This window comes from Anas platyrhynchos, chromosome 1 (assembly GCF_047663525.1).
Source record: "Anas platyrhynchos isolate ZD024472 breed Pekin duck chromosome 1, IASCAAS_PekinDuck_T2T, whole genome shotgun sequence".
NCBI lineage: Eukaryota > Metazoa > Chordata > Aves > Anseriformes > Anatidae > Anas > Anas platyrhynchos.
The window spans coordinates 201271014-201293065 of record NC_092587.1 but is presented as its reverse complement, the minus strand read 5'-3'; the positions used below and the strand labels follow the sequence as shown (position 1 = coordinate 201293065).

Here is a 22052-nt window from a genome sequence, read left to right as displayed (position 1 = left end):
GAGAGACCACCGAGGAGCTCTACAACAAATGCATACGTTATGTGAAGTCATTACTGCGTTTTTTCCTAATTGCAAACTTGGCAGATGGAGCCTGCAATCTGAATCCTAATCTGGGTTCCAGCTAGTCCTTTCCTCACCAGGAGGAAAACGAGGTAATGCCACGTTGGTCAGCCTTTCTCTTGACAGAGGAGCTGGCGCAGGATCAGCCCTTGGCTTCCAGTTCTGTGGCTTCCAGTTACGTAGCCGTGGAAAACCGTGGTTGCAGTCTGGCTTCTGCACAATTCCTTTAAAGGTAAACCACAACCTAAATCCTGTGCGCAGCAGTGAAACAGGCACACACAGTACAATCAGATTTTTTTAACTGCTGAGGCTTGCTCACAGCAGAGCTTGAGAACTCAAATTGTGTTGTAAAAATTGTCACTTGTAACCTCAGCATTTGTTTTTGCAATGAGTCTGTGATGTGTTGGTGAACGTAGATTTCCCAAAGCTCTTTTTTTTTTCCTGCCAAGAGCTAAAACTAATTGTATTTCTCTTATTGGAAGTCTGCCTTTTTATTTGTGGCTGGTAAATGGCTGGGAATAGCTAGTATTTGTTGCTTTAATTCCCCAGAAGGTGAGACTGAGAGGCTGTATGCTTTTCTTGGTGAGAGGAGGGATAAGACAGTCTAACCAAGGTCAAAAGTGCTCAGACTATGCAGGTGAGAAGGCAAAAGAAATAAATTCCTAAGTCTGTTGTGGTCAGCTTCCATCACATCTTAAAAATGCAAGCTCTGCCAGCCAGACATGTAACTTGTACAGAAAGTGCAGGGTAAATTGAGGCCACGCTTACCTCTGTGCTAGCACAGTTACCTCCCAAGGTCCGGGAGGCCGGCTGAGCTGGTGGAGTTCAGGCATGCTGACTTCTGTGGGCAGCAAGCAGGGGTGGGAGCACAGCATCCTCCATTCCCTGCCAGCTGAAATGGTGCAAACCCTGCTTCTGTAGGGATCTGCTGGGCTCGTATAGGCTTCCTGCCACACCCTGGTTCCAGTGGTTGCACGCAGAGGTGAAAAGTGAGCAATGCCCAGGCTAGAAGGGCTGAATCAAGCAGAGGGAGGCCGTTGAATGCTTCTCCTGTGACTCAGTCCCTTTCCACTCGAGAACCTCACTTGGAACGTGTTCTCATCCAGCCCCGCAGTGCCAGCTGGGGTCAGGGCTCTGCTGGCCTGCGGGCTGTGCAAATAGCTGAAAAGCCAGGCCCTAGCCTAAAGGAGCATCTGTTCTGAGAAGGTGAATAACACACTTGGGAAAGAAGGTGAAAGGGGGAAGCGATCATCTGTGTACAAGTTCCTCCATTCCTCCTGATGTTTGTGAACCCAGACAGGCTGAGCAGCGAGGAGTTGCCTCACAGCTGAGCAACGTCTGCCTGAGGACAGGGGGAAGCTACAGCTGGGCTCCTTTTCCAACGTGGAAGACTTGCAGTGGATGAGAAAAGCATGTTCTGGCTTGGATGAAGCACAGTTATAGGCAAGAGGGAAGGCCAAATTTTACATTGCCCAGTAATGCTGAATCCTGGCACTGAAAAAGCCAATGGTGGCCTTGGCTGCTGGCAACCTCAGTGGGATGTAGGTGATTCAAGGCAGAGAAGCTGCTCTTACATCTGCAGAGGAGGGACTGACTGTTGACAGCTGCTTTCCAAGAGAAGTTCAAGTATTCAAATCCTGCTATAGCTTGGCATTCAAATAAACACTGATTTCTTGCCCTAGTAGGCTGAAGGAGGGGCTGAGCAGCAGGTGAGAAGGGCCTCTTCGTGTCAGGGTTGGGACTGGCTCAGTGCCCTTTTTCTGTTCGGAATCCCTGTCTGTGCTTGGCAGTCTGATCTGTGACATCCAGTAAAAGGACTGTGATTGTAGCTGGGTGAGTGGACAGGAAGTTTCGTGACCTAAACACACCAGCACTACAAAGCTGGCAGTGACCTTGGCCATCAGACCTGCAAAGGATAACACCATCCCATAGTAACGTGTCACGTGTTTAGCCTTAATGAGAACTTGCAGAATTGTTTTCTCTTCAGCTTTGTTTTTAGCTTATTTCCTGAAGCGTCACGAATGGAGAAAGCATGTGAATCCCGATTTTATTTTTATTATTTTTCCTCTCTTGAGAAAGTACCCTCTAAATCTGCATAGCAACTTTCCTGGTCTGTGGGTTGGTCTCCAGGCCACATATAAGACAAATGACTCACGTGTTATGTACCTAACAAGGAAAGGAAATGATCTCTGAAACTGCAAATCCGTTAAAAGTATGACCTGAAAAAGCAGGGTGACCCTGCTGCCTTCCTCTGTAACTTCTTGCATTCACATAAAACTTAACAAAAACTGGAACTGTCTGTCCAGTACACTTCTGGAGGGTGTGTGTAGAGGTGGCAATACCGCATGAACAGCTTGACAAAGCATCTGAGCCTCAAAACAGCCCTGAACTCGCCTTTGGCACAGATGTCCTGTGCTGCCCTGATAGCTTATCTCAGCCTTAACCTTGGGACAACGGGCCTTCGGAGGCAGAAGTCACAATCTGCAGTTACTGGAGGCTTTTCCAGAGCTGGCTCAGCTTGTAAGTTGATCAGAGCAAAACATCTTCTTGAAGAGCTCCTTTAACGGATGCTCTGAGGATAGCGGGGCTGAGGCTTTTCCCTCCCCAGCTCATTGTCATCTCTCATAATCATAACTCGTAATCAAACAAGGGAAGTAACTGGTTAGAAGAGGGAAATAGCATGCTGAGACAGCTTGAAAACAATCAAACAAGCAAAAGCAACAACAAACAATCCAAATCCATAAACAAAAAAACCCACACCTAAGCACTTCCAGAGCACTGCACTGGAACAGATCCATCCAGGCTTTGATTATTTCATCTCCTTGTCATCTCCTGATTTCTGCAAGAGGTGTTTTGAGTCTTAAAAGGCAGAAAGACAAAGCAGCAGAAAAATATTTTATTACTTAGTACTTTTTGCCACTTCCTTCCCCCACCTGTTATCTTGCATTCAGTACTGGTGGGAACCTGTATACATGTATCTACATCATATTTCGTATTTCCCTTCTTTTCATACAGATAAGTAGTCTGTGCATGTCTCTGTCATTTTTCAATCTTTTCTTCCCTCCAGGCATTTACCAGAGAAAATCAAAGACGATGTTCAGCTAAAGAACATGAGCGGACAGTGGTTTTATGAAGCCAAGTCAAAGAGGCACAGAGATAAGATCCATGGAGCAGATATTATCCGAGCTTCCATGCGAAGGAAGCCTGCCGCTGTTGGTAAGCATCTGGCTTATGTTTGGTTGTGGAAAGGCTGGCACGGAGATGAATCTCTTAGTTAATTAACTTCTGACACTGTTGTATTTAAAATACAAGAAGAGTGTGTAAATGTTATGAACAGAAAATGATTCAAATGGGGGGTTTTGTATGTAATTTTACAGTGGGAGTTTTCCACTCAAGCAATGCTATGTACAAAGAGAGAATTCAGTGTGATCACAGAATGGTTGAGGTCGGAAGGCACCTCTGGTCCACCTGGTCCAGCCACTGCTCAAGCAGTGACACTCAGAGCAGGCTGCCCAGGGCTGTGTCCAGGTGGCTTTTGAAGATCCTCTCTCCAAAGAGGAGACCCCACAGCCCCTCTGGGCAACCTGTGCCTGTGCTCCATCACCCACCCAGCACAGAAATGCTTCCTGATGTTTAGACAGAACCTCCTGTGCTCCAGTTTGTGCCCACTGCCTATTGTCCTGGCACTGGGCACCACTGAGACGAGCCTGGCTCTGTCTTTATACCTTCCCTTCAGGTATTTACAGATGTCAATAAGGTTCCCCTAAGCCATCTCTTCTCCAGGCTAGAAAGCCCCAGCTCTTCCAGTCTTTCCTGATTTAAAAAAAAGATGTTCCAGTCCCTTAGTCATCTTGCTGGCACATTGTTGGACTCTCCAATAGGAAGCAGGATGTGATGACTGCTATCAGGAAGGACAGGCTTGTCTTTATGCATAGGACTAAAAGCCTTTTGCAGTCCTGGATTGCATTCTTGAGGCCCTGTGAGTTACCCTAGAACAGGTGAAGAATCAGACTGAGGGTGTTCCCACTTCAGTATAGATTTTCCAGATTTTTGGATGGTTTGCTTGAGACCTCAGAGATTTAATTTTGTACTTCTAAACCTTTTAAAAAAAAGAAATCAATCAAATTTGGGGATATAATGTATGTAACATCAAAAGTAAATGCAGTACAGTGTTTCAGGAGAAACAAAACAAAGAGAACATAAGAGCTGCTCCACTGGACTAAGCCAAAAGCTTTTCTTACCTGCATCCTTCCTCTGAGTGCCTGGCGGCATGTGTAGCCTCCAAGACCAGCCTGCAGCCACTTGCACCAAAGAAATTTTGAATCAGAGGAGGTATTTCTAGATTTTTTTTTTCTTATTAACTTGTCTAAGAAGTTCTTTAAAGTTGTGCCTCTTTTACACTCACCATGTCCTGTCTCGAGGCCTTTTGGAATGAAGATTTCCCACATAAGTGGGATTTTTCAGGATTTGAGCTAATCACCATTAATGTTATGCCTGGGAAAGAAAGCAAGTAGTCAACCTGTGTTCACAGAAGCATAGGTAAAATAGTATATGGGATTTTATAGTTGTCTTATAAATATCTCCAGCACCTGGCTTTTTTTTTTTTAGCCTAAAGAGTACTGATCTCTTTTGTTGTTCTTTGTACAGGAAGCAATTTTATTTCTGAGGCACATGTCCCCTCTTGCCCTCCTGTTGTTCTACCAAATCCTTTTGACTAAAAGGATTTTACATACATACATTCATTCAGTTGTACTGAAATGTGTAATTTTAAGCTCTATTAAGGGATTTGTGTGTGCTAATGAGGCAAGTATGATGCTTCTCAATAGTGGTGGAGGACTACGGTTTACTACTTTCTATAGTTTTTTTAACTAAAACTTAGCCAGATTAGACAAAAGAAAATAATGCTCTATTACACCTTCTCAATACCTATATTCCTAGAGATAAGTTTGGATAGCAGCAGTGTAGTCAGCTGTGATTACTATCTGGCAGATTTGGGACTTTACCTTAACAAGGAAAGGCCTGAAACAGAAGGCACAAATTCATAGGAGGTCAGTGCAGAGTTTTTCTGTGGTTTTGCCTAGTGTGGACTTCTGAAGGTTATGAAAATCAGCTGTAAAACTCCAGCTACAGTTTACAGTAACCCTTACATATAGCTTAAAGGAAAGCACTCAAAGCCATATCTTGAAGGAAAGTTAACTACTCCCAATCTTATTACTTGAACAAAGGCACAGTGTTACATTCAGAGCTATGTGCAATGCTTGGCTTCACTGACTCAGTCACATACCAAGATATTTTTGCTTGTAGCTATGGATGACGAAAAAAAAGAATGGAAATCTTGCTTAATTTTTCATACTGCAAAATTATTAATATCTAAACCATAAAAGATTAGCCACCTGCTTAAATTAAAATTATGACCAGTTTCCAGTTTACTGCTGTAGAAAAGGAATACTTGACTTGATTTACTGAACCTCAACTTTATTTTCAATTTCCTGTGGCGTAGTTGGTTTGTGTTTCTTCAGCTTACAGAGGTTGAATTTTTAACGTTTATCTAGCTGCAAGAAGTATGGGGTCAGTCTTTACCAGGGTTGTTGTAGGAAACTTAAAATTGTAGAATGGTTTGGGTTGGAAGGGACCTTAAAGCCCACCCAGTTCCACCCCCCTGCCATGGGCAGGGACACCTCCCACCAGACCAGGTTGCCCAAAGCCCCATCCAGCCTGGCCTTGAACACCTCCAGGGATGGGGCATCCACAGCTTCTCTGGGCAGCCTGTGCCAGCGCCTCACCACCCTCTGAGTAAAGAATTTCTTCCTTACATCTAATCTAAACCTACCCTCTTGTAGTTTAAACCATTCCCCCTTGTCCTATCACTGCAACTCCTGACAAAGAGTCCCTGCCCAGCTTTCCTGTAGGTCCCTTTAGGACACTGTGAGGTCTCCCTGGAGCCTTCTCCTCTCCAGGCTGAACACCTCCAGCTCCCTCAGCCTGTCTTCACAGGAGAGGTGCTCCAGCCCTCTGATCATCCTCGTGGCCCTCCTCTGGACTTGCTCTAACAGGTCCCTGTACTTCTTGTGCAGCAGGCCCCAGGGCTGAATGCAGGACTCCCTGGGGGGTCTCAGCAGAGCAGGGAGAATCACCTCCCTTAACCTGTATTTGGTGTGGTCCAGGATGCAGATGGCTTTCTGAGTGCATGTTGCTAGCTCATGACAAGCTTTTCGTCCACCAACCCCTTCAAGTCCTTCTCCTCATGGCTGCTTTCAATCCAATCTCCACCCAGCCCGTATTCGTGTTTGGTGCCTTGCACTTGGCCTTTTTGAACTTCATGAGGTTTGCATGGGTCCACCTCTCAAGGATATCCAGGTCCCTCTGGCTGGCATCCCTTCCCCCGTAGTGCCAACTGTACTATGTGGGATTTATAGTGGTATTAAAATACATATTCTTGAGAAGGCACCAGATCTAATTCTGTACATAATTCAAGTGTAGTGGACTTCTGAGAGAGATGTAAGACCCCGTGTAACTACTTCTCTTTGCTTGTTGTGAAATACTGTATGAACGCGTGGGAAATAACAATCTTCTTCTTCCATGTTGTAGCTGAAGTGAGTCAGAGCAAATCAAACAAAGCAAAGAACAGCTGGGTGAGCAATGTGAATAAAGAAGTCTTTGTGCAACCAGAACTCCATGGCATCGTGGAACATCAGGAAGAAGAAGAACTGAAGTCTAGTTCAAGGTAAGCTGTCTGTTCAATCACAGAATGTGTACATCAGGACTGGTGAAATGCCTGAGCTGTAACTTCCTCCCAAAACATTGTCCTTCCCTCTTATTTCAGAGATCCTCAACTATTTCCTCAGAGTGGCCCAAGGAATCAATATGTACGGAAGGCTGACAGATCGTAGTTGTGCACTGTTAGATGGTCTGTATTCGAATGCAGCTCTCTGTAGGTTACTTCTGCAAGGAGAAAGCTGCCAGTGCTGTGTGGAATGGTCCCACGCATGTTCCTCATGTCACAATTCTGTCTTGCTCCAGAAGTGAGACCAGGATTTTCAGGTTAGACTAGCAGCAGGCTGTGATCAGTCCTCCACAGTCCCCTTACTAATATGGGGACAGAAACCTCTGCATCTATTCACTCAGGGAGACCAGACTATTGATTCAGCCTGAATTTTAAACTTGGACCATACAAAGAATCAGATTGAAAAATTGCTTTGGGATGGAATTTTCCCTGGTGTGTGTTTTAAGACCTCTTACAATTTTGTAAGGAGGCCAAATGTACTTCAGGTGGAAAGAATGAGAACTATATATATAATTTTGAGGCAAATAAATGTGATTCTACCAAGGAATGTCTCTCTGCAAGGTAGTCTTCCATTCAGAGTAAGGCAAGACAGCTTGCGTATGACTTAATGTCTACAGCTGTTGCAGTAAAGCTGGATGAGTTGTTTCTGAGCTAAGGAGGATTTGGTATTTAATCACTCTAGCTCAAGTCCATAAACATTCCGAACAGCTTCATATTGCTTAGAAATATCCTGAATTGACTTCTGAAAGAAACATTTCCTCTCTAGAATGCCTATATGGTAATTTGCTGTGTGGAAAGCTTTCAAAAAGGTTGCGTTTGAAAACAAATGGCGATTTCCTAGTTAGGGAGTCTCCTAGCACATGGAAATCAATGTCTTTAAACAGCCAGGTCCTCAACCCTATTGAGGAAACAAGAACTAGGGTGTAACAAATACAGCTATCGTTTATGCTTCCAGTGAACACAGTGAGGTAAGAGCAAGAGTTCCTTTTAGGATGACTCCTTTTACTTCTAGTTTTACTTCTGTGCCATTGATTGGTTCTGTAAGCTTTCACCTTTTTGTCTGTCGTCTTCATCCTTCTCTGTACGTCCTTTGTTTTTTCTTTGCAGCAAGGCTTCTCTCCTCCTATGCACTTGCACAGTATCTAGTAGCAGTTCCATCTTTCACTTTCGTGGTCTGCAAACTGGGCATACACGTTCATGATGAATGGCACCAAAGGTTGGTGTAAATCTTAACAACTCTGGCTTGCTTTGCTGGTCTTTCTTATCCTTTACATTTCATTATCAGTGAACTCAGAGGGGTATCTGCCCTACCTGTGTCTGAAATTGTCCTGAAATATCAACTAAATTGCTTTGTCTATAGACTTCCCAAAAAGTGGAGTTGTATGGTAATGATAATTAAGTTTGTGTAGCATAAGAAAGAGCTTAGCGTCCCCTTCCAAGTTGACTGATAATGCTGGCAGTGTTAGTTTTTACCCAGTGTAGGTTATTTACAGTGGCTTTTACCTTCACAAGACTATGGAATTATTTCTTTATGAACAGCAGAAGGCATGCTGCTGTTCAGTACATTTTTACAATATTTTGCGTGTCATCTTCCACATCAGGGAAAGGAGATGAAACTGTAAAAGAAGTCCAGCTTCATATTTGTACCATTAAGACTTCACAGATTTTGTGACTGATCAGAGAGTAATAAACTTCATAAACTGCTAGGGCAGCTTCTTCAAAAAAACAAAAACAAAAAGCATAGTGAGGTTTAAGAGCGTGTAGACTGTTCAGAATGTGACCAACTTGATTGTGATCTTTAACTTAAGGTGCTTTAGTGACTTATTTCAGGTCACACCCACGTGAATTGCGATAGCTATTATCCAGGACCCTCTCCTGCCCTCTGCTCCCAGTTGTGCTGACTGCCAACCTGTGTGCCTTATTTATGTCTGCTCAGGATGTTCCCCCTAAAGCAAGCTCCTGTAGTCTAGGCTTCATGATGCAGCTGGAAGCAGACCTGAAGAAGGGATCTGTAACATGTGGGCTGGGCACTTACTTGCCCTCACTTTGCATGCATACTCAATTAGATGTCTCAGATTATTTGCTTGCTCCAGCATTTCACATTTGGTAAGCCAATGTGGCAAGTCTATGTGTAATTCAGTGCTTATGATTTCAATAGAGGCTTATTTCACTGCAGCTGAGGTTAGTCTATGCAATGGTACAGCTGGGAAATTGCAGGAGGTGCCATACGTTCCTAAATAATTCCTCCTTTCTGTTCTCTTGATCCTGGACTTTTGAAGAGCCTGGTCTGACCTGGCTGTACCTGCATCTAATGGCAGCAGCTGACTGAAATTGAGAGGGAAGAACGATCCTAGGAAAGCAGTGGCCCTACCTGTTGGTGGGAAGAAGGGGTATTTGATTCAGACTTCAGAATAGCAGAGCCACAATTTCTGTTGACTCTTGCTCTTGCAGCACAATAGTCTCAAAATGGCTGGAAAGAAGGGAACGAAATCAAGTATTACTTTAGATGTTGGTATTGCCTGAAGTGAGTTACCAGCTTCTAGTGTTCAAATGCTACCTGTGGTTCAAGCACTTGGGCCTTTAATATGTTTTTCAAGTGCTACATTAAGGGTATGTTTGTGGGAATTTTATTTTTAGGTTTGTTTTTGCTTTTCTTCCCTCCCTTTCCTTCCCCTTAAAAGAATGGGCTTCAGGCCATCGCTGGCTTTGCAGACTTTGTACAAAGTAAGCAGCTGCTAACCTCAGGACTGGGACCAGAAAATATGTGATAGATCCCTTTTGTTCTGGATCCTATTAAAGCAAACAGCTTCTAACTGAATGTTAGCTCAGTTCTAGTAGATCTACATTTGCATGCTTCTGAGGCTCAAATTCATCCCTGGGGCCAGCTCAGTTGCTGTTTTGTCAGGGTGCTGCGATATTAGATGTAATCAGCCCACAATAATAATCTTAAAACTAGCACGGTGAGCTCCAAGCCCAGGCCCTAAATGTCAAACTCCTGTAACAAAGCTATGACCACTTGTTTTTTTTGTGGGCGTTGCATCCCAAGGTGCCTGTCTCGCATACCAGGCCAGTTGTGTGAAATGTCTTTTGCAGGTGTAACCTTGTACGGAATGAGTTTGGATAGTGTGACTCAGACTGTCAATATTACCTCTGCTCAGTGATAACCATCTGTCTGTATGCTGATTCTTGAAAAAGGGCACTGTTAAAGGGGTTTTCTCTTTCAAATTAAAATTTGTAGGGATTTTTCTTCCCCGGGGTAGAAAGTACTCAGTCCACTATACTGAACAGGTGACAAGTGTGGGTCCTAAAGTTCTGCAAGGTGAAAAATTAAATAAAACCCTTAAGTCTTAAGATCCATGTAACTTTTCTGGAATAGTAGGGGTGCTGAGATACCTAGATAAGGCCATTTATGCAGTGCTGTTAAATTGCACTGGCTTTACTCCTTCCAGACAGGAACTTCTGCACCAGATTCCTAACCCTTTAGAACGAGCTCAGGAAGATTATTTGCCTGAATGTGAGGCCACTTCTGAGCAGACATGTCAGGCAGTGTACAGAAATCTCTAACCCCTTCCTCTGCCTTTGCTCCTGCTTTGACCTCATTGCCTCTTGGTTCCTGTCCAGTGCTACCAGTGCCTGCACAGGTTTGGGTCTGCACTGTGTTTTTCAGCACTTTGTTTTGCAGAATTGCAGTGCTGCAGCTTTTTTTAGCCGGGCAGTATTTATTAGCTTGGCTTCAGGCACTCTTAGATTATCCTTGTAAATGCACGGGTCCCTTTGGCTTTCTCATCTGTATAGGTTGTGGGTAAATTCCCATGTTTAGACCCTGTGTCTAGAAACTCAGTTGTAGGGTCTTGGTTTTTTGTTGCCCACTTTTTCCACTTTTCCCCTTCAGGATTTTCAGTATATAACGCCAAAGTAACAACTCTTTGATTCTTCTGTGGTATATCTGAAGTAGCACTGCATTGAAATATTGCGGGATTGTCCATGTTCCACAACCATTTTGAATATTCTCTCTCCACCTGTTTAAAAAAAAAAAAGAACTAATCAGAAGAATGTCTGATAAGTTTCCTACACCCAGAGTACATAAGAGCATTGCCCTTGTTTAAAATAAGGGAAGGGTTGAAGCATTCATGACCTAGACCTTAAAAAAAAATAAATAATAAAAATCATGTTTGTGCTGTTGGTCAGTAGATGGTCAAGATGAGACATAAAGTACAGGAGCTCGTAAAAGCAAAAGCACAAACTCAAGTGCTCATAAAAACAAGAACCCAAACTCCAGCCTAATGGAATAAAGACTCTTTAAATACACGTATTTTCATTTCTTTTTAAAGCCTTAGAACTAAGGATCAAAACTGTAATGTGAAATGATGTTTTTGACAACAAATTAAAAGTTTCAGTATTAAGCTCTTTGAGAACTATACTTTTTCTTATTTAGGAGCTGGGATTAGAAAAAAAAAATCTTTAGAGCTGGCATGTGCATGTGAGAGGCTGCTGTGGTTAGTGCTGAAATACAAGAACAATTTATTTTGCTCACCCATGAGTTCAGTGCATCCCTGAAGTTTGTATCACTATGCACACAAGCGTATTTCTTAAAGGTAGTGTGGAACCAGAAGAACAAGGAAGAGATGGAGGAGGTTATAGCTCAGATAACTGTTTTTGTTTTTGTATGTTTGTTACCAATACCTTGCGCTCAGGCTGCCCATTAATTACATTCCTTTTAATGATGTTTCTCTACAATAGGAGTGATGTCACTTTTCAGATGTTCTTAGCTGTCCAGGTGCACACGAGCCATTTTTTCTTCAGTTTTGAGGTTAACAGTGCTGAAACCTGGAGAACCTGGGAATGTTGCTCTCTACCCAGCAGGGCAGACTGTCGCCAGTTACGTGATCAGAGAGATCTTTTAGACTGAAAATATAAACAAAATCTGATTGTTTTGTGGGGAAAAAAATCCTTTTGCAAATAGTCACGAACTAATTTTTGATATAATATAGGAACGGTTTCTTCTGGCTGTTTAAGTTCTTCTTCCTTGGGGTATACTTAGTCAGGATGACAATTAATAACTTAATTTATTTGCAAAATCTGTGGTTTGATAACATCTTAATTGAAGGAATAGCTTGTAAGGCCTCCCTCTGAGGGAATCTGCTCTTGTCTGTGGCATGTCAGATCTTTGCTATAGTGCTCATGGAGTTCCCCTGATTTTTCTGGCTTGGACACTTTGCAAAGTTCTCTTTTACTTAGCAATTTTATCCACTTTGGTTTCAGTCCTAGAAGTACAAATGTAGGACAAGAATAGTGGTAATACTGGTACTCTTTGGAGAATGGTTATATTTACTTAAAAAGCTTGCTCAAAAGTATAAAAGATATCAAAAACGCTGTTCCTGTCCTGGCAAGTAGAAGTTGCACTGAATTCTTTAACAAGCAAAGAAATTGTTGCAAGGAAATAAATCACCAAGGTCATCCCCTTGATATGGGAAGGAGAAGGATTGATTCTAAATCTGATGAGAACACTGAAGAGAAAGCTAGGTGCCAAGAGGTCGTATTTGAGTATGTGCAACTGAATATCTGTTTTGCATTTTTAAAAAGGCTTAAAATGACATCCAGTTTGCTGAAGTTGTTATATGTTGTTTCCTTGCAGTTCTAAAACAGTAACTTCAGGATTAGACAAAACAGAGGAAAGATCTGTGAAGGCAGCAGTCTCGCCAGTAAAGGTATGATTGGTATTGAACACAGCAGATGTTATCTCTTTATATTTTTGTGTTTCTTTGCTTGAATGATCAAGATAATTAGATATTTGAGGAAGAAAGATAAGTTGGAAAAAAAAATAGTATTTTTTATTCTGGAGGGAGATACTGGAAACCAGTAAAAGTTCAGTGCTGATATGCTTTTATGGCTATAATCATTGGTTTTCTGTGCTTGACATTATTTCCATCTCCTTTAGCCACTGAAAAGAAATGTCTTGCTATCTTCTACTATCTCTAAAGTACAGAAGTAGAGAGAATTTCTTGTAACTTGCAACAATTTGGGATTGTCAAATGTCTTTAAGTGGCGGTTTCTCCCTGTTGTTGGTGACTTTAGGAGGAACAGGATTAGGCTGTCACTAGCATTTCTGATAGTTCCGTGGTTCATGCTGTTTAGGTGTCTTGTCATGTCTCCAGCTTAGGAAGCATGCTTTTAGACTCAACCAACAGGGTAGTGAGGCAGAGGAAATCACTGCACTATCATGTATTCTGCCAAAACTGTACTGATAAGTAACTTGACTCCAATTATAATGTTCATTCCTTTTTTTAGCAAAGGAGAAATCCATTTAATTCCACTGTATCAGGTGATAACTTGAGCAGTGGAGAATCAGAAAACAGACCAGACATTCTACCTCAGCTATCAAAGAAGGGTAAATATTATGTTTAACATGACTGAATTTCTTGGTGGTGGATATGGAAATTTTTACTTTTGTTGCTTCTCATTGTAGGATAAAACGGATTTTGATAACTGTTCTATTTGAGTTCATTTCAAACCTAAGATAAAACATGAATATATTTGAGAAAACAGCTGTTTCACACATGTAAATGGGTTTTGATTCTTTTTTCACCTGCATTTTTGTCAGCATTAAGCACTCTATCTGAAAAGACTGTTTTGTCCTGAATCACTAGTAGAGAACATAAAAACTTCCTGGAGTTGGGCATTGCTATCTACATGACCTTCCAGTAATTGGTGCTATGAACTCAACAGAAGGGTCAAGCCTAACTGTCTTTAATTTTTTTTTCCTCAGTCCTGTTTATTTTAGAATAAAAATAAATCCTGCCTTTTCCCCAGTATTCTCTGCAAGTAGATAAGTGATAATATATCACAGTATAGGCAGTTGAGACTAATTTACAGGTTTATGTGTGGAAATTACTCTCCTGTATGAAGCTTCTTAACAGAAAAAAGGGAGGCTTACACATTAGAAATAAAAATAATCTTTATATCCCCACTGAGAGATCATTCCTGCTTTTTAGCCTGTCCTACATACAAATGAAAATAGATTTTCTGTAGCTTGCTGTTTGTCTTCTGAACCTGAAGAGATGCTTATGTATTCAAAAGCTCCCCTTCCCTGCAAAGTTTGTCCCTTGCAGGATTTATACTAACCAAAAATTCGGTGCACTTCCTATCTTTGGTATCATCAAATTTTTCTTACTCTAGAAATATTAACCAACTAGAAGAATTTCATCTGTTAAAGCTTCCTGTCATACACAAACCCAAACTTTATGTTCATTTTCCTTCTGTGTTTTGCTGCGTTTTTAATGAACCAATATTATCACTGCATTCTAGATCTGTAGGGAGCATGTCATACCCCCGAGTTTATGCAGATGAATGTCATGTAAACTCATGATTTCTTCTCTGTATACATCTTGCAGAAATTTTGTCACCTTCAATAGAGAGCCAACCTAAAACAAACGTACTGAATGATGAAACTGAGATACCTAAGAAGCCTTCTGTAGAACCTACGGATGAATCACAGAAAGGACCAGTTAAGCGTCCCATCCCAAAAGCTAGAAAATTAGTTCACAAAATAACAGATTCTGTGCCACAAAGAGAAGACGTTGTTCCAAAACCAGCCAAACGGACCCAGGGGGTTAATGGCACTGGTATACTTCCCAGGGGCATTCTGAAACGCAGTTCAAGTTCCAGTTCCACTGACTCAGAAGTTCGTGTCAATCAGATGTTAGATGTTCAGAGTAAGAGTAGTATTCCTACTACAACTATTTTTGAAGGAGAAGTTGAGAAGAACACTCTTACAGAAGAAGCGGAAGAGTCCACACAAATTTCACTGGAAAAATTAAAACAAGTGAGGTTTTCATCTAGCATAGGAAAAAGAGAATCTCTGCAAAGCCCACGGATACATCATAGCAAAGAAACGGGAGAACTTGATTTGTTAGAATCTGGTGAAATAAAGACTAGTGAGAATGATCCTATTGGAACAGATTCACTTGGGAATAAGCAAACTTCCACTGTAAAGTCTTTGGGAACCCATTCATCAGGTGTACATGTGAAAACACACAGTTTACAGGAAGATAAGCCTGCATCCAGTCCTTGTGATGCTAATGGGTCAGTCTTCCTGGTTAATGAAACAGTCCAAACAAAGATCATTACTCCTAAGAAACTTGAAACTCCACAGAAGACCTCCACCAATATCTTATCAAATAGCAATAAAGAACTGAGTGTTGATGAGACGTGTGAAAATAAATCCAACCAGTCCTTGAGCCGTGAATCAAAGTTGCTCAAAAACTCTACTGGTAAGAGACTAATAGGAGTGAAGAAGAGAATGCAATAGCATATAGCCCATGTTCATTAATGCTCAAATTGTTAGTATCTAAAAATTAACGATTAAGAAACAAATAACAGTAACATGCTGTATATTGCAGAATTTTTAAAACACTTGGATTCTAATTCTCTAACATGCTACATATTCTTAGATGATCTCCTATTGGCATTCTTAAGAATTAATCAGATTTGAGCCTGGCTATTCATCTTTAATGTGGATGATAAAGGTGACATGGTGGCACTTGGATAAAATTCCTGTAATAAAGCCTGATAGATGTGTCTGGATGGGAACTGAAGATTTCTTGGTGTACTGCAGTTGATTGTCCTCAGTAGTAATCCAGTTGTGACTTGATTTGCTGATGTGACTAAACACAAATATGCTATTTCTTTCCTCTCTCCCACTTCATTGGAGCCATTTCCTTTAGAATAGGAATAACCAATCTTACCTGCTCCCACTCCCAAAAGTATTAGGGCTAACCTTCTAGGAAGAGATCACTTTTCAGTAGGATATCTTAGTGATAAGGAATTTATTTTTCACACTCATGTCTGTAGTATGGTTCTTTCCAAGACCACACAAACAGAGAACTCTTTCTTTTGCTAAGAGTTCAAACAAACGCAAAACCAGAAACTGAGCGATTTTTTTCAAGATTGAAAAATTTTTAGTCTTGTGTCTGATTCCTAACTCTGATAAGTTTGTTTATGTTTGTAGATGAACATTTGCTTTCTGCTGAGACAAAAGCACATGACGTATCAAATACCAATTCTGCAGCTCTTCAACAAGGTAAGCCCGATCTTGTTGAGGAACGAGTTTCTAAACAGACTTTCGAGCCTGACAGACATGCTGATGAATTTGTGAAAGTGGCCGATGAATCTGTATCAAAAGTCTTAGACTGGTTTAAAAGAAGTTCTGGTACTGAAGATAGGAAATCTGTATCAGCCAGATCACAAGGCAGAGAGCTTGAAGAAGTTGGCTCTGCAACTGGAGCAGCAGTACTTCCTACAGAATACAGCAGAACTAGCATGGATGGAAAACCAGAAGTTATAGAAGAATTACCATCTGGAAGGGATAAACAACTGAATGCTATTTCACCCACAACAATTTCAGAAGATAAACAGATAATAAAAGAGAGGAGGAAACCTAAGCAGGGGAAAGACAGTGAGGAGCAAAATGACAAATCACTAACCGAGTCTGACTGTACAAGAATCAAAGATAAAGAATCAGGTCAAGAAATCAAGCAACAAAATCAAAAATCACGTGTCTTGGAGCATCATGAACACAAGCTACCAGCTCAGAAATATGAATTGGAGAAGGCAATAAGAGAAAAAAGAAGAATAAGAGAGATCAGAGCATTTTGGGAAAGGGATAAAACTATCCCCAGTCACAAAGAGAAAGAAGTTGGTATCAATACTAGTGCATCAGGTAGTGGTGCATTGAAAGGTCTCAGAGAAAGTGACAAAATAAAGCCAACTGCAGAACGCCTACCTTATGGATTGGATGATCAGAGCAAGAATACATTAAGAAGTGCTGAAATGAGATGTGCAATTGTGGCTTCAAAAAATGAACGTGAAAACTCTTTTGAGTTTGGACCAGCCTGTGATGTTAGAAAAACAGAAAGAACGCTTCCAGCTGATAGTGAAATTCATGAACCCACGAAATTGGCAAAAGCTAGTAACATAAAGCCTAGAGTCTCTGCCACTTCAACTTCCCCAGAAATTAAAGATAGGAAAGAAACATTTAAAGGAAAAGTTGGTGCTTCTTCCCAACAGAAGCCCAACTTCCAGGTTTTTTCTTTAAAAGAAAAAATGAATGAGAAGTCCAAAAATCAAATTTCAAATCCTTCACAGTTTCAGAGTTTGAGAAACTTCTGGGATGCTGGAGTTAAATTACAGAGTAGCATTGACAGGGGAGATGTTTCTTTGCCAAATAATACTGTTCGTAATAATACTTCAGTAACCCATGAAAGAAAATCAAAGGAAGATAAGGGCAGAGATAATGTGAGCAACCAAGTGTTAATCCAACATCAAACACAAGCCTCTGAGAGAGAAAAACCAGAGAAATTAGATTCTGTGATATGTGAACTGCCTCTAGGATCGCTTACCTTAAAAGGTTTGAAGGTAACACATGCACAAAACACAGACTCTGTCCAGCCAGTCAAAAAACCAGTTATCTCTCAACCCCAAGAACAGATGGGTCTTCACAAGCATGAAGTTAAAGAACCTATAGAAAAGAGTATTGTTTCAACAAAAGAACATCCTCCCAGAGGATCTCAGAAGATGCAGGCTGGTTTGCAGAACCTGCTCAGAGAAACCTCTGTATGTCAGCCTCCTGAATTAAGGGTAGGGATGAAAGCATCTGAAACAATGAATAATATATCACAAACTAGTTGTACTGGAGAATCAATGAGCCAACAAGATATCAGTCAGTCTGAAGAGGTCAATGAGACCGCAGAGAGGTCTGTTGCCCCACCCAAGGTCAGTGGTTTGAGTTCAGCTTTAGAGAAACTGATGAAGGAGGCTTCTGAAACACCATCTCCTAAACCAAGGCGTGTGGACAGGACATTGCAGAGGACTGCTGAGATGCAAGCTAAAAGCACGACCTATCAGCATGGTGGAGAATCACAGCAGGAAATCAGTGAGTCCATAGAGAAGTCTGTAGCCCCATCTAAAGTCAGTGGCTTGAGTTCAGCTTTAGAGAAACTGCAGAAGGAGGCCTCTGAAACACCACCTCCTAAACCAAAACGTGTGTACAGCGCATTAAATGGGACTGCTGAGATGCAAGTTAAAAGCACTGCCTATCAGCATGATGGAGAATCACAGCAGGAAATCAGTGAGTCCATAGAGAAGTCTGTTGCCCCATCTAAAGTCAGTGGTTTGAGCTCAGCTTTAGAGAAGCTGCTGAAGGAGGCCTCTGAAACACCACCTCCTAAACCAAAACGAGTGTACAACACAGAACGAAGGACAGCTGAGATGCAAGTTGAAAGAACTGCATATCTGCATGATGGAGAGTCACCACGAGAAGTCAGTGAGTTCATAGAGAGGTCTGTTGCCCCATCCAAGGTCAGTGGCTTGAGTTCAGCTTTAGAGAAATTGCTAAAGGAGGCCTCTGAAACCCCACCTCCTAAACCAAAAGATGTGGACAACACATTACATGGGACTGCTGAGATGCAAGTTAAAAACACCAACTATCAGTGTGATGGAGATTCACTACAGGAAATCAGTGAGTCCGTAGAAAAGTCTGTAGCCCCACCCAAGGTCAGTGGCTTGAGTTCAGCTTTAGAGAAGCTGCTGAAAGAGGCCTCTGAAACACCACCTCCTAAACCAAAAGATGTGGACAACACATTACATGGGACTGCTGAGATGCAAGTTAAAAGCACAACCTATCAGCATGATGGAGAGTCACTGCAGGAAATCAATGAGTACATAGAGAAGTCTGTAGCCCCATCCAAGGTCAGTGGCTTGAGTTCAGCTTTAGAAAAGCTGCTGAAAGAGGCCTCTGAAACACCACCTCCTAAACCAAAACGTGTGTACAACACAGAACGAAGGACTGCTGAGATGCAAGTTGAAAGAACTGCATATCTGCATGATGGAGAGTCACCACGAGAAGTCAGTGAGTTCATAGAGAGGTCTGTTGCCCCATCCAAGGTCAGTGGCTTGAGTTCAGCTTTAGAGAAGCTGCTGAAAGAGGCCTCTGAAACGCCACCTCCTAAACCAAAAGATGTGGACAACACATTACATGGGACTGCTGAGATGCAAGTTAAAAACACCAACTATCAGTGTGATGGAGATTCACTACAGGAAATCAGTGAGTCTGTAGAAAAGTCTGTAGCCCCACCCAAGGTTAGTGGCTTGAGTTCAGCTTTAGAGAAGCTGCTGAAAGAGGCCTCTGAAACACCACCTCCTAAACCAAAACGTGTGGACAGGACGTTACAGAGGACTGCTGAGATGCAAGTTAAAAGTGTGACCTACCAACACAATGGAGCATCACTGCAGGAGAAGAGTGGTGAGACCACAGAAACATCTGCGCTGTCCAAGGCTGAATACAGGCTACTTGATGTTAACTTGCAAAAGCTACTGAAAGGGGTCTCTGAAACACCAGGTCCTATGCTGGAGAGCACGGATGAAAAGATGCATGGTAAAATGTCAACCAGTCAAAGTATGTGTCCTCCTTCTCAAGAAGAGAGAGATCACCCTCGAGAAATAGAAGAAACAATAGAAAGAACTTCAGTTTCAGATATTGCAAAATTCAGAGATTTCAGTAGCTCGGTAGAAAGACTCCTTCAAGAAGCATCTGAAGCTTCGTCTCAGGTATCACGAGAGGTACACAAACAAGAGAAGTCTGGGGATTTTTGTATGTTTCCATTACAAAAAGAGTCTCTGTTCACAACAATGTCACAGCCTTATCATAATGCATTAACTACTTACACAGGGATGAAGACAACTATCAAAAGTGGAACTCCAGAACAAAACATTGAGGCTTCAGTAGATACTGAAGCTTCTGATAAACTTAAAAGAAATGGGGCTCTTAATCAAAAAGAACAAAGAAACATGCCTCCAATAGATCTTCTTCCCCTGGAAGGAGAGACTAATACAGCTGTGAACAAGCCATTCAAGGTAAATGCCAGAGGAAGGACAGATGAAAGTACATCCTCAGATGCCTCTGAAAACAATTTAGAATCAAAAGAACTGTTGCGATTGAGAAGAACAAGCACACCTCTTAAAGATGAGAGCAATTCCCCCCAGCCGGGAGGAGCTCAACTCTGCCTGGCCTTTCAGCATGAAGTTACTGACGAAGAAGATGGTTACAGCTCAAACTTGGGATCCAGGTTTTCAGACGAAAACTCTGATTCCCATTCTGGAACCGAAAGTTCAACTCGTGAGCCATCTAATTTCTAAAATTAATGGTGATGGGTTGTTAAACAAAAAAGCTACAGCTTTTCTAGTAGCTAACTTGAAATATATTAAACAAAACTCTGATGCTTAATTGAATACTTTGGATATTTGTTTTGGAAAGGTATGAAGAACTAATTAATTGAAATTTAATTGGATTTTTTTGACAAACATCAACTAGATTTGGGTAAGGTCATGGGAGAGTAGCAGCATGAATGAATCACATCAGTCTTCATGCCTTGCCCTTTTCTTCTTCCTCTGAGTCATCTCTTTCAAATCAATAACATTATAACACTCAAATTCTGGTATTTCTTTTAAATACCCCGGATTAAAAGAGGGGGAAAAAATAATCAGTGGCTGACTGAGTTCATTCTTCAGCTTGACCAGCTAGTCTTCAAAGATAAATACTTATCAGTGGAATGGCTGCATATAAAGACACTACCAATACCCTGTGCTATTTAATTTAGTATTGCTGCCTGTTACACGAGAAAATGGCCCTATAAATGAAGCAATCTATTTACCAAGACTCATTACTTGGTTAAGCTGGAAGCTCTAGTCCGTGTCTATGAGAGACTGGGAATTTTCTGAGATCTTGCTCACCTGAGCAATCTGATGTTTCTGGCATATGCTAAGAAACTCTGGAGCTTATTTTGAAAGTGAGGTTCCGATGGAAATCAGCTTGGAAGTCTGTTCTGCAAGACAAATGAGGAAAAATGAAACAACTTGTTTTTACCCATGATTACGCTATTGCTGTTTGTAAGGCCTGGTTGGCTGGCTGCAGTGAGAGCAAAATGGGATAGGGAGGAGAGAGGGTCTTAGAGTACTCTGAAGGAGCTATGTCTGTCCTGAAACTGCTCATGGAGACAATTGCATGATAATTTCAAGGATCAAAATCCTTCCACAGTTTGTTTGTTTGTTTGTTTGTTTTTTTATTTGTGGGTGTTACTTAATATTGAACAGAAGGTGACTTTCAGTGGGCAGAAAAAAATGTTATGAACAAATTTACAGGGTTTGGGGGGGGAACAAAGCTATTAACTTGTATTCGTGCTAATTCATAACAAAATGGTTAAATCTGAGTTTATCCTACCTAGTTCTTAGACAATTAAGTACCATATTTGCCTTAAACTCTGTCATTAGTCAGTACAAACACAGGTCAGGTCAACCAACCTCTGTGTTTCTATTGATACCCTAGGAAATTTAGAGAGAAAAGATTCTAAACTCAAATGTTGAAATTGGTCGGCTTTACTCCAATTTCCATTTTAATTTAAGATAAGATGGTCAGGTGTCAGTTTTAGTAGTTTCTTAAAAATCCAGGCTATGGTCTTGTTCTCACGTCTGATTTTGGAATAACTGAACACAATGTGTTTCTGGCTCTGATCCTTAGGATTTACTTAGCATTTTGAGTGAATACTCATGGTCTTTGTTAAAGGTCAGAAGATTTCCAAAGGAAATCCATGTTGTATTTTTTAAGTGACTTGTTTAAAAAACATGTCTGTGTGTGCAGTGTTCATGTGTTTTGTCTCGTAACAGGTTCAGAAGAAGAATTAAATCCTGTTTTGATGGCTTTGAAAAGGAGTGCAGATAGGAAAATGCCTTCCAAAAGTCTAGAGGACATTCCATCAGCCACCTCAAGTGAGCACAAAGCTTGTGTGTGTCTACCATGACCCCCAGTTTGGCTTAAACATGCTTATGCTGTGTTTCCATACAGCTTTGCCAAGCAGTGTTTTTGCCTTACATTGCTTCTCACTAAGCAGTATGGAGTTTGTATTGTAAAACTGAATTCTCATCTCATATGGATTAGTTTTCAGTTCTTAGTGCTCCTTTTGAAACAGCACTGGTATAACAAGCAGACATCTTCCAAAAATGCACTGTCAGGGATGATCTGGTTTTGGGTTGTTAAAATGTTTTCAATAGTGAAAATATTTGGTTGGAACCACTCAAATAGTGATGAGCTACCATTGCTGGTCATTTCTGGCTGCTTACGTGGCTCAAATTAGTAGACAGTGGAAGTATGAAAAAGTTG

The 22052-nt window shown here is 41.4% G+C and overlaps 2 protein-coding genes across 20 annotated transcripts in view; one reads left to right on the top strand and one right to left on the bottom strand.

Annotated features, from left to right (window-relative positions):
* Positions 1-1490, bottom strand: part of CCDC83 (coiled-coil domain containing 83) — a 45859-nt gene extending 44369 nt beyond the window's left edge. The window contains exon 1 of the mRNA XM_038177557.2: positions 829-1490. The gene's annotated coding sequence lies outside the window, so the exon portion shown is untranslated. The remainder of the gene's footprint in view (positions 1-828) is intronic.
* Positions 1-22052, top strand: part of SYTL2 (synaptotagmin like 2) — a 56398-nt gene that overhangs the window by 20837 nt on the left and 13509 nt on the right. For 10 of the 19 annotated variants that reach the window (XM_072032842.1, XM_072032843.1, XM_005029737.6 and 7 more), the window contains 7 exons: positions 3128-3276; positions 6649-6784; positions 12480-12552; positions 13133-13232; positions 14236-15114; positions 15852-15923; positions 21560-21661. In XM_072032842.1, coding sequence (XP_071888943.1) covers positions 3128-3276; positions 6649-6784; positions 12480-12552; positions 13133-13232; positions 14236-15114; positions 15852-15923; positions 21560-21661 — 1511 coding nt within the window. Of the gene's footprint in view, positions 1-3127; positions 3277-6648; positions 6785-12479; positions 12553-13132; positions 13233-14235; positions 15115-15851; positions 15924-16028; positions 20016-21559; positions 21662-22052 lie in introns of those variants that run through there. The other 9 variants (XR_011806574.1, XM_072032839.1, XM_072032835.1 and 6 more) reach the window with 1 other exon arrangement.